The 13,052-nt window shown below is 38.1% G+C and overlaps 1 protein-coding gene across 1 annotated transcript in view; it reads left to right on the plus strand.

Moving 5' to 3' along the window:
• TECTA (tectorin alpha) overlaps positions 1–13,052 on the plus strand; it is a 154,499-nt gene that overhangs the window by 8,713 nt on the left and 132,734 nt on the right. Inside the window, exon 3 of the mRNA XM_046685526.1 lies at positions 12,518–12,668. Within this exon, the coding sequence (XP_046541482.1) occupies positions 12,518–12,668 (151 nt within the window). The remainder of the gene's footprint in view (positions 1–12,517; positions 12,669–13,052) is intronic.

Genomic DNA, 13,052 nt, shown 5'->3' on the forward strand with positions numbered 1-13,052 from the left:
AGCTCTTTGTAGTCCCTTATCCATTAGTGACATATCTCCACGTGAACATCAGTAAAGGAGCCAAGGAAAAAATAAATGAAGACTATACATCGTAAATCAGATCTTCCACAAAATGCATTTATTGTGACGTAGCCATTTGTCCCTCACTGTTTAAGATCTTTAAGTGAATTGTTGGCATTAATTTGATAAGTGTGCTGAGAGAGTGAGAACCAGAAACTTTGGACTTGGAACTACAGTCATCTTTTTTTTTATATAGCATATATTTTATTTATTCCTTCATTTTTTGAAATATTTTTATTGTGGTAAAATATATATATCATAAAATGTACCATTTTAACCATTTTTAAGTGTACAGCTTAGTGGCATTAAGTACATTCACATTGCTGTGCAACCATCTATCTCCAGAACTTTTCATGTTCCCAAACTGAAACTGTTGTACCCATTAATCAATAACTCCCCATTCCCTATTCTCTCCAGCTGCTGGCAACCGTCATTCTACTTTCTACATTCTACTTTCTCTGAATTTGACTACTCTGTATACCTCATAAAGTGGAATCATACAGTATTTGCTGTTTTCTGTCTGGCTTATTTCATTTAGCATTATGTCTTCAGTGTTCATCCATGTTATAGCATGTGTCAGAATTTCTTTCCTTTTCAAAGCTGAATAATACTCCATTCTATGTACACACCACATTTTGTTTATTCATTCATTTATCCAGGGATATTGGGGTTGTTTCCATCTTTTGACTATTGCGAATTATGCTGCTATGAACGTTGGTGTATAAATATCTATTCAAGTCCCTGATTTCAGTTCTTTTGGTCTACACCCTGAAGTGGGATTGCTGGAGCATATGGGAATTCTATGTTTAACGTTTGAGGAACTGTTTTCCACAGCAGGTGTACCATTTTGCGTTCTCACAAGCAGTGCACATATATTCATCTTTAGTTACTAAACAGTGCCTATTGTTCTGAAGTATGGCATAAATTATTAACTCTTGCATATGGAATATAAGGTATAGTATGTATACAAAACTCATATTCAGTATTGAGTCTATTGTGGCTGTAGTCTTTGCGAAAGAACTTAGCTTGTGCTAGGTAGCAGGTATTTCTGACTCTGCCACTGATTCATTGCTCTATCATTGTCATCTGTTATTTTTGGAATCCCCTTGGAGAGATAGACATAATTATGTATTTCAGTGGTAGCTGTGAAGGATTTTTGTGCATAAGTACTCTGATCTCAGGGTTTATTAATAAAACTGCTTTTCATGTTTTATAAAATAATTCGATAGGCACAATCAGAAGTGATTAGAAAACACATTGATTAGCACATTTGTTTTTAGTGCCGTTGAGGAACTTCTGACTCCTAGCGGCCCTGTGCACAGCAGAGCAGAACCCTGCTTGGTCTTTCTGCACCATCCTCTCTCCTCCTGGTGCTGTATCAGACAATGCTCCGCTGCTATTCATAGGGGTTTTGTGGCCAATTTTTTCAGAAGTGGGTGGCCAGGTTCCTTCTTCCTAGTCTGTCTTGCTCTGGAAGCTTTGCTGAAACCTGTCCACCATGGGTGACCCTGCTGGTATCTGAAATTCCCGTGACTGTGTACTACGGCATCACGGCAACACACAGCCACCACAGTGTGACAACCGACAGATGGGTGGTATGACCCCTGACCAGGAGACAAACCTGCGTTGCAGCAGTGAGAGAGCCTAATCTTAATCACTAGACCACCAGGGCTGGCTAGCACATTGCCTGGGTGCCAGTTACGTGCAAAGTACGTTCGTGATGGATACAAAGAAGCATTATGATGTGGTCCTTACCCTCAAGGGCTATACAGTCTAAGGACACAAGACATAGACACATGAAAAGCACATCACTACACATGAGTTACTTAACTACTGATACTAGTATATGGGACAAAATGAAAAGATGTCATGCCAATATGTATTGATTAATCGCTCATTGAATATTTTAGTCAATAGCTACCATGAGCTCAGCTCAAAGGAAACAGTATTATGGCAGGAAGTATCTGAAAAGTATACCTCCAAAGCATATTCTGAGTAGGGTGTTGAAGGATGTATTAAATTTAGACAGCTGGAAAGGAGAGGAGAAAACCATCCAGTTAAGGAGGAATGACATTATAAATGTCAGACAGTTTTATTGCCCAAATCATTAATTGGTATTAATTAGCATTGTCCCAGGACCAAAAAAATTAGATTAAATCTATGTAACAAAAATTTCAAGTAAGTCCCCCAGCCCTCCATTCATGCTGCCGTGCTCACGGGCTGGTGATGGTAGTAGTAATAGGAGTGGCAGTAGCAGCAGAAGTAATAATCAGCTGATATTTATTAAGTGCTTTCTATGTCCTAGGTGCTGTGCTGACCACTTTTTACCCTTATTGTCTCCATTCACTCTTCAGCAACCCTATGAGCTAGGAGTTAGGGGCTATCTGTTACCTCTTTTTACAGATGAGGCAATGGAGACAGAGCTGCAGTAACTTGCCCACAGTCACACAGAGAAGTGGTCAGTCATGATTTATATGCAGGCAGTTTAGTTCTAGAACCAGCACTTATTACCACCAGGTAATACCGCCTGAATACTAAATGTGGGAGGGACTACTCAATTTTTTTTTTATGACCTGTAAACTTTTGCAGACTCTCTGTGGCTGGTTAACATTCTGGTAATCCCTAGTTATTAACCAGAGTGGTTTGTAAACTCTAGAAGCCTGCAGAGTGATGAGCTAACAGTCTGTTCCTAATGAGGCCTTGCTTTAACTTGATAACTTCAGTAGGTGACACGAGCAGAGATAATGGGGTAATCTGTAAACAGCTGTGTAATGACCTTAAACTTGTGTATTCAACAGCTGAAAAATAGCATGCATATATAATTTTCTTCTGATGAAAACTAATCCATTGAAGAAACTAATATTTGTTGCTTTTTGGGGGGGGAGGAAAAATCGAGAATAATTTTTTCCGCTTTGGTCACTAGACCAGTCAGTCCTGCTGCTTAGTTTTGTGATTCAAAAGTTACTTTATGTGGTTACAGGAGGTATTTTGGCTGTGATGGTTTTCATATATTTTGATAAGGTGTATTTCTGTGACTTGTGCGTGATGCTGTATACAGTTGACTTAAAATATTCCTTTTTTAGTAAAGACAGCATGGCTCAACAGATTAGGGATACAGAAGGTATGACTTAGCATGCTGGTGGGGCCGCAGAAACCTGAGCAAGTCACGTCAATTTCATGTCCTGTAAATAAAGATAAGTGTCAGTTTGTCAGTATCAGGATGGTTGTGGAAAATTACGAGGCTTTAAAATGATTGTTAATCTCAGTTTGGGGACACTTGACTTATGGGGAACATCGATTCAAGAGAAAGCGTGTCTACTCCTGAATTTTGAGGAAGCGCAACATTAAAGCCTTGAGATTTTTCCAGTCGCATCTGGGCTGCATAGAAAGGTAGGAGTGGCTGCAAATTTGTTTGTGAAGGAGTTGGGGCGGGCTGAGGGTGGAACTCTCCTTGGAAGCTATTGAAGTAAGGGTAGCGGATGTTAAACTGTGGTTGTTGTCGTGATCGCTCTAAGTGTATGGAAAGTACTTTTCTATAGTTCAGAGTGCCTAATTTAATAGGGATATAGATGCCTGCTTTCTGGACGGTGAGAAGCCATGGAAATCAAGAAAGCAGTGCTTGGAAATATTTTCACACAAAGAGGTACTTCAGTCTAAATAGAAGTATTTTCTCAATTTTTTTCCTCTCAAATAAGGTACTTTCTTATGAAAATCATAAAATTCTTGGGCTAGTACATTTGGGCCAGAAATGTCAAGTACTTTGTTTACATACAGTAGACTACAAGTGTGAGAGTCAGTCATACTTACTGTTTTGCACTTGTTGATGAGAAAACTGTCTCTTTGTTTAATGTCAAATGTGCATCGTGTGTAATACCGTTCTTAGTAGAAAATACAGACAGCTGTGAGGCCGCACTCACTAATAATGTAGCGTCATGATTTAGACATCTTTGGTGTCACTGATATAATGAAATAAAGAATTTGACTTAGATGTTTTAGTGTCTGTGGTGCTTTTAAGGAGAAACAGGTGCTGTGATAAGAAAAGGGGGTAGCAGGGCCCGACTAATAGCGTGATTCAAGGAATGCCCAGGAGTCTGAATTCTCATGTCATTTGGCAGTGTTGGACTTTTAAAAAAATCTTCTACTGAGAAAAGTTGATGTGCCACATTATTACACTTGGATTTAGTTTAGTATTCAGTTGAGGAAGAGGCTTTGAGAAATAGGGTGGGTCAAAGTAGGGTGTGAAATCCTGGTGGCCTGGTGTGTTATGATAATGGATTTATCAGCTACGCTCAAGGTTCGCACTTGGAATGCTTAGAGTAAGTTTGTGAATTGGGGAACTGTAACTCCACAGAATAGTTTTGAAAGTTATTAGAGTTAATTTTCCTTACTTTTCATCCCAAGAAAGCATCCTCTTAGGTATATTACATAACGCTCAGGGGAGATGACTGAGGTGGAATTACAGGTATATGTACTTTATGATAAATGCAATTAGAAGTGCCATTCAGAAGAAGACTGGCTAGTCTAATTCTATTGGCCTGGACAACGTCCCTGAAGCATTTTTATGGGAGAGACAGCTGTCATGAATGACTTCAGCTGCAAAAGCTTGTTAATGGAACACTGTACAAACCTTAAAAACGATTATGTAGATATATAGTTATTGACATAGAAAGCTTTTCATGAGCTATTTAGCGAAAAGGCAGGTTATAAAACTATATATCTAAAAATAAATTAATCTTTGTGTAAAAAAGATATATCTACATAGCATGGAAAAATATACACCATAAAGTGCATCCTCAGGCTTAATCTACTTGCTAAATCTGTCGACCAAACCTTTCTAGTACGGCTGTGACTCCAAACATGCTTCAGATGTGAAAAACTTTTGGTAACACTTATTTACATGCTTAGCTGAGCTAATAAAAAGGGAAAGTAATCTACATGGAAACTACATGAGATTACAGGGTTTTTGCTTATTTTCAACTGGACATTTTTAAAAATTCAGAGTGTATAATACTTGTATTTTTTAAAGCAGTTATTTATTTTAAAAAAAGCTTATCAATAGGCCTTTATTCATTCATTATTTAATTTTTCCTAGAGGGAAAATGTATAACACACACATATACTTTCCAGAGTTTTATTGGGGGACACTTATGTTGAAGATCAGAAAGATTTAGAAAACAAAGTCCCAGCTACCTAAAATGTCAAAGACCCTGGCAGGGTTTGGGTATAGTGGGGTCTTTTGAAAAGGAAGCTTTCTGGGGATGAGGTTAGGAGTCCACAAAGCACAAGTTAAATGGGCTTTAAAAAAAAAAAAACTTGCAAAATTTGAGAAAGTCATCCTAAGAGACCCTTTGAAGCTACTCAGCAGATTTTCCTCCTCAGACGTGTTTTGTTAGTTGTTGACCTCCTCCACCACCACCCAAGCCCCAGGCTCAGCCTGTAAATTTCTCTTTTGTGTTTTTTTTTTAAAAAAAAACAAGATATAACAACTCTCTCTCTAAACACGTGGTTTTTCGTCTCAACTGTCCCATCTCTTCTCTTTCATCTAAGCTTCTCAAATCCATGGTCTATCTCACTGTCTTCACTTATTTCTTTCTTTAACTCTTTGCTGTGGTTTCTATTCCCCTGTCTGTACTCAAAGGGCTTCCCCTAAGGTCAACAAACTCCTGACTGCCCAGTCCTTTAGGGAGTTTAAGGTTGTCCTCATTGTTGACCTCTTGTTATTCTGCGTAAAGATCGGTAACCCCATCCTTGCTCTGTATTCACAGTGATCTATCAAAATTTTTCATACTTTTCTCTCTACAGGATAAGGTCAAATGTGAGCAAGGTCAATCAGGAGCTGACCACCATCCACTCTACAGTCGAATCGCTCGCTTCTCCCACTCCCCACCACACGTATTTTATGTTTTAGCAATACCGCTTATTAGCCCATGTTTCACGTCTCTTGTGCCTGTTCGTGTTCTGTTATTTCCTGCGCCTGGAATGTTCTTCATCCTGTTAACCTGATGTTCATCGTCTTTCAAAATGGCTCAGGATTCACCTCACAGTTCCTTGATTGTACTTCCGAAAGTTAATCACTTCCTATGTTTGAATTCACTATTTCTACATGGCTTATTTTAGGTATGTGTTATCTCCGTATATCTCCTTCTAGATTGTGGGTACCTTGAGGGCAGACTTTGGATTTTATTTATTCTTGCTTTTTTTAGTGCTTAGCACAGTGTTTGGCACTGATTCAGTATCTGTTTCCTGTTTGTTGAACAGAATGAAATGAGATTGTAAGCTTGGTGAGGGCACACATTTTATGAATAAATGCATAGGCAAAGAGGCCTAATTGGAACCACTTGATAAGGTGCAAAAAAGAGATAGCAGAAAAAACTAAGTATATTTGTTGTCTCTGCTTTTATTAAACAAGTGGTAAATAGATTCTTTTTCTCAGATTGTCTTGTAAAGGAAATAGGCACCTAAGTGGAGAGAAATGACTGGAATCTAATGTCGTCTGACCAAAGGAAGTTAAAGGTGAAATTGTAGAGCCTTTGGTCAAAACGGTTAACCTAAGTTTTGTTGTCAAATGTTGTTAACAAAATATTGGCAGGTAGCTTTTAGAGTGTAGTTTTTTCTGCACTTCTCTGATGAATAGATAAGATTGATTAGTTGGAAATAAATGGGTGCGTGTCAAATGACTGAGAATACTTCTAAACTACTTGAGAGTGTTTCCGTCTTCTCCATTATCTTTATGCTACAAAAACTCCTCCTGGAGATTTAGTCTCATACTAAATTAATGCATACTTTGAATTACTGCAATTTACTTTTTAGAACTGTAAATCAGTTCCCAACTATTTGCTATTCCAGTAATTTGAATCCTGCAGGATTGGCTTCCTGCTGCAGGAAGCACCACTCTTTTCTTTGTTAGTCTCCACAGTGAGGGCCCAGGGAGGCCTGAAGCTCCCAAAGCATCCTTAGGCTTATGGCTTTGTAACCTCTCCCTCCTAGAGCTGGGATGGTTCCACAGTCATGATAATTTGGATACAGTTTGGGTAATTTGGATGAAATATTTGGATAACTTCTATTACCTCATTTAACTTGCCTAGCATAGGAAGTGACTTGACCCTGCAGGCCTGAGGGTATCCTTCCAGCCCTTCTGTACACTTCCTAGTGGAGATTTTGCTTTGCCCTTGTTAAAGCCATGGAAAAGCCTAGAGAACACTCATCTGGCTCTGTCATCTTACCCCTTTATCTCACCTCCATCTCTCATTTAATTGTAGTTTAGTTCTGAGGCTCGGGTGTGTTTTGTCCTGCTTTCTTTTTCTTTCCCAATGCTGTTTCACAGAAGTATCTGTTTCATTTGGCCATCTGTTTTATTTCTTTTCTTCCTCACTCCCCAATTCCTTTTAAAATTTTTATTATTTCTGGATTCTGCATGGTCCAATTTGGATTTTTTAAATAAATGATTGATAATAATGAAGAGTTAAAAAACTCTTTGACAAATTATTAGGTCATTCCCAGGTATATCACTTGAAACTGTTTTATGTTTTGAAAAGATAATGTTTGAAAAAAAAGATGATATATGTGTCTGGTGAGTTGATGGGGTTTAAATGGGTGATGGCAAAAAGCAAATCTTCTTTCTACCCTTATTCCTCATTTCCTCTCTCTGGAGTCAACCATAGACACTAATTTTATTAATTTCTATTTTGTCCTCCTGGAGGTAGTCTATGTATATAAGCAGATAAATCTATTTTTTATAACATTTAAAATTTATATTTTGGGACTCTGTGGAGTAGTATTTATATTTTTGGAAGTTGTGAGTGAGGCTGGTAGTATTCATACTTTACGAAGCATGGTACGCTACCATGAAGTTTTTTTGTGAAGTAAATATTGACCTTGCATACCAGCATGAGGAAATACCTTGTATATCCTCCAGTGTTAGTGGTCACAAATGGCCTATTTTCTGTTTTCAGTTGTGTTGAGTTTCGTACTAATTTGACCTGATCCTTTGATTGGGAACATAAAGTACAAAGTGTTTGATAGCAATTGAGGACCCTTAGGTGACTAGATGTTCTGTTCTGATATTAATCTATTTGGTCAAAGTGTCTGAGCACCTTATCTTCCAGCTTACGCTTTATCCTGACTTTCTCCAAGCACTTTACAAGGGCATATTATAGTCAGCATTCAAGGCACAAAGGAGTTGAGATTTTCACAGGCACACTCCATTACTTAGTAATGGAACCAAGTAACATCACCCAAGATTCCTGGCCCCCTGGCTTTAAGCACCAATTCAGAATACTTTTACAAATGCATTAGAACTCTGCCAACTGTAGAGGTAGTCAGATGTAATTTGACACCTGTGCTTTCCAGAAAGTCATAGACTACCCCTCTACCCACCAAAAACCTTTTTAAAAGCTCCAGTTAAAGATCTTTTTCCATCCTGTATTTCCTCATTTTTCAATTTGTTTGGTTTTCAGTTTTCCTTTCCCACCTGCTGTTCCTCCTCAAACTGCCCCAACAGATTTTGAGTAGATTTATGTTACTGATCCATTTTGCAATCTTAATGTTCTAATTTAAAAGCCATGTATTAACGTCTATACTATCTGCATTCCTGGAAAGCTATTCCAATAGAGTATCCTGGAAAATGACCAATGAAGGCGCCTAGCATTGCTTTTAAGTCTTTAGAAAATAAAGAAGAATTAAAAAAAAAAAAAAACCCAGACTACTTGGAAGGGTTATTAAAGCCTGGGGCCATGAGGAATAACTTTTTTAAGTTCCCACGATTGCTTGCTCACTAACACTCATTTTAACTTGAATATGTCTCTAATCTTACCATCCCTCAGTTTGTCTATATTTAAATTGTGTATAAGATTATTGCCCTTGAATTGAATAGGTTTGAGTTTAAGTGGTTCTGAAGCTTCCTTTTAAAAAGATGCTATTTAAACTCAGTGACTATTATTTTGACACTGACAGTTCAGCACCCTCACCACACACTTTTTATTCTTTTGAACTGCCAATTGCGTAGAAGATAGCAATGTAACTTCCTTGACTTTTTGTTAAACATTTCTAAAAGTTCTGTTGGCATTCTGCTTGAGACAGGTCTTTGATTAGAACTATGGTGCCTGTCACTAGTGGCACAGCGCCTGCTCTGTGCTGTCTGCTGTTGGTGCTCAGTTTACATTGAAAAAGAACCTTCCCACCTGAAGGTTCCTGAAGTCCTAGATGAACGCACACTTCAGTTTTGACACAATCAGTGCTGGGATGGAGGACAGCAGCAGACGCTAAACATTCTGTATGGATAGAAAGAACGAACTGTCTTAGACTAGAACAGGCTCTATCCTTTAACTCCCGGGTGAGGATCCTGACAGGCAGCCCTGTATTTTCAAGGTGACTTGTGATATATTCACTATGAAATGTATTCTGTAGCCTCAACTTTGGTAAATTGTACAGACACAACTTTTGTTCGGTAGATTGACATGTGCTCAGTGAGTGTCTACTCTGCATTATAGGCATTTGTGAATTGATTTTACAGAGTATAGTAGACATGGTCCTGGTAGTTATCTAGAAAATGGGCCAAGTTTAAAGCCCACTTTTATATTCATACCTTTTTCAGATTATTATTACAAATCTGAGAGGAAAATTTTAGCCCATCCATAGGTGAGAAAATTAGAGAGAGGTTAGATGACTAGCTTATGTTTTACCCAGCTAGTAAATGACAGAGCCCATTTTCTATGTCCATGTGCTTTCTAGCACACTACAACTTCCATGGATAGTGGATAACATTTGTGTATTTTAGAGCCTTACAACAGCCTTGTAATCCCAATAGTACGTTTGTGTATGTTAGAACTCTACAGCAACTCTAATCCAAGTAGTATAGATATTAATATCTTATTTTACAGATGAAGACATTTGCATCCCAGAGAAATAGTGTCTTTCTTGCCTGACGGCACAAAACTATTAAGTGATAGAACTGCGTGGTCTTAAACCTACTGCCCAACCTGAATTCTCTGCTCTCTCTAAGCACACTGGAGGCTAGTGATTTTAGTACTCAGCAACACTTCTTAAACCCTTACCATGTATAGCACTGTACCAGATGCTTTGAATGAATACTAAAGAAATAGAATTACAAAGCTCCACTCCCCTTTATAATGTGATAGTGGAGTTAAGACACTCACATGAGAAAAATACTTAATGTTCGGTATAATTAAACTGTATAAGCAAAAATAAACTAGTCCAACATTGTGAAGGAAATATGTCACCACCAATGGTAAACAATGTGCAACATTATCTTGTTAGCATCAGGCAGCCTTCTGAAAAGTTTTTTAGGGCTCATTCCTGCTGGTTTCTTCCAGGACCATGTACCAGTAGTACTTTTTAGCCTTTCCGGCTCTACTTGCTACTTCTCTGTAATCCATAGCCATATTCAGGTCTCTCCTATTTTAAGAGGAAAAATCTTGACAGTTGCCCTCTATTCCCTACTCCCTCCTGTTTCTGCGTAGCTTATCAGCCCATCTTCCTCCTCCCCTTCTCATCAAAATTTCTCAAAATGTTGACTATGCAGTCTACTCTCTGGTTGTTCCCTTTCTTTTTCTTCATGACTCTGCTTCCTCTGCCTGACCCTTCAGTATCAGTGTCCTTGAGTGTTCTATTGTTCTACTGTTCTTATTCATAATATTTCCTGGAGCCTGGTGATGTCCAAAGCTTCACCTCTAGCTTACATTTCTCTTCCAACTTCTGACTGTTTCCCTGGATATTCCAGAGATGCCCCAGATAGAACATGTGTAAAATGGAATTCATCATTTTCCCCCTTAAAACTAGATCTCTTCATATTTTCTTTTTACTTAATGGTATCACCAGTCACCTGGTCACCTGTACTAGAGACCTGGGGGTCAGCCTTGACTTCACCTTCCCCTCAGCCCCTATAATTCCTGAAAAGCTTGCTTTCTAAATTGATCTTGAATCTGCTACTATTTGTACTACTACTGTATTGCTTCAGACTCTCATCATCTCTCTTCTGTATTTTTGCAGTATCTTTCTAACTCTTCTACCTGACTTCAATCTTGTTTCCCTCATATTTATTAGCTACACAACTGCCAGGGTGAGTTTTCCCAAAAAATTGGTTGTTGCGTATTCCCTTCCTTAAAACCTTTCGTTTCTTCCTGTTTCCTGCAGAATAAAGTTCAGCCTCTTGATGTAGCATAGAAGATCTCCTCTGAGGTTCATATTTAGATACTCCTGATGCTGTCTTCTATTAGATGTCTTGTGGTTTCTCATATATACCATTGTACATTCTCATTGCTATACCTTTTTTCATGATATTCCCTCTTTGAGTATTCTTTAGCCTCCTTCCTTTTTCTGATTATTTTAGTAGAAAGCTTGATATCTGATAGTTGGAACTACAGAGGTCAACTAGTTGCCTGTATTTTGATTGATATTTAATACAGATCATAGGCTAGCACCTCAAGATAACGGGTTAGCAGGTTGTCAGAAGTTAGCATGTTGTATAATATTATCTGTTTTAACCTATGCTAAATACTGAGAGGATGCTGGAGTTACTGCATCTTTGGACCCTTAGCTGAGGTTAGACAGTGAAGACTCTACCCAAACTCAAAACCAAAAGAAATGACATTCTGTAGTAGTTAGGATTAGGTCTATTTATAAGTAACTGAAAAATGGAAAAGAAGAGTGGCTTAAATAAAATAGAAGATTATTTATATTTCACTGAAATTCCCAGAGATTTGCAATCCAGAACCAGTATGGCAACTCAGTTCCATGAAATCTTTAGGGACTTAAGTCCCTTTAAGCTCTTTGTTCCACCCTCCTTAGGGTGTGTTCCTTGGGCCCATAGTCCAAGGTGGCATCTGTTTTCTAGGTAATAGAATTGAGGAGGAGACAAAGAAAGAGGGCAAAGAGCACATTCTCTTTATCTTTTAAGGATGATTCCCAGAAGCTGCCTCAGAAAACTTTATTTCTATCCCATGGACTAGAACTTAGTCATATACTCATTCCTAAATAGAAGTAGCTATGGATACAGTTAAAAATTCTTTTACTATGGAGGAAGAGAAAAATGGATCTTGAGGGACAAATATCAAAGGATTCATCCAAACGTTTTAGTCTGATGTTTAGTCTATACCTTCCTTTTTTCTCCTTTTTTCCATTACTTACCACATGAACCGTACGCACGAGCCAAAAGTCGTCTTGTTACCCTTTGTTCAAAATGATTGCCTCCTGTTCTAAATCTTGGAGCGCTTTTAATCTGTATTACAGTTATCATATGCTGACTTGTATTGCTGTCATTTGTCCTGCGTGTAGCTTCCCGAAATCCTAAGGTTTCACCACAGTGTAAATTTCTGTGGGCAGTGACCACGTCTTAAATGTCTACAGTGCTTAGCCTAGTGCCTTATAAATAATTAGTTCTCAATAAATATTTCTTGTATGAGTAAAGAAATAATTTTCATGATTTATTGGTTTCTTGTAGAATTTTAAGGAAAGGAAGATGGATCAACCTAGTGGAAGGAGTTTTATGCAAGTATTATGTGAAAAATATAGTCCTGAAAACTTTCCTTACCGCCGTGGTCCTGGGATGGGTGTCCACGTCCCAGCCACACCTCAGGGCTCTCCTATGAAAGGTAAGCAAGATGGGGCCTAAGACATTTATTTATTGGAGGTTACTTAAGACATTTAACCAGAACATTCCCTTATTTGCAAAAGATTTCCTCTATTTTGGATTATGAGTCAAGTAGTCTTTCTCCCTTGCTATGATTTTAGTTTTTTGAAAAACCTGAAATGACTTGTTTTCCTTCAGATTGGCCAAAAGGCATTTTAGTTGCACTCACAGGACAAGAACAACATTTGAGTGATAGTATTTCAAATGCCTATTTTTTCAGGGAACTCAGAGTGTGCAAGATTGTACAAGACTCGCCTGTGTCCTCAAGGACCACAGCCTAATTGCATTACAAGATATTCACATTTACAAATATATAACACGATGTAGTTTATGATGAGACAAATGA

This window comes from Equus quagga, chromosome 14 (genome assembly GCF_021613505.1).
Source record: "Equus quagga isolate Etosha38 chromosome 14, UCLA_HA_Equagga_1.0, whole genome shotgun sequence".
Classification (NCBI taxonomy): Eukaryota; Metazoa; Chordata; class Mammalia; order Perissodactyla; family Equidae; genus Equus; species Equus quagga.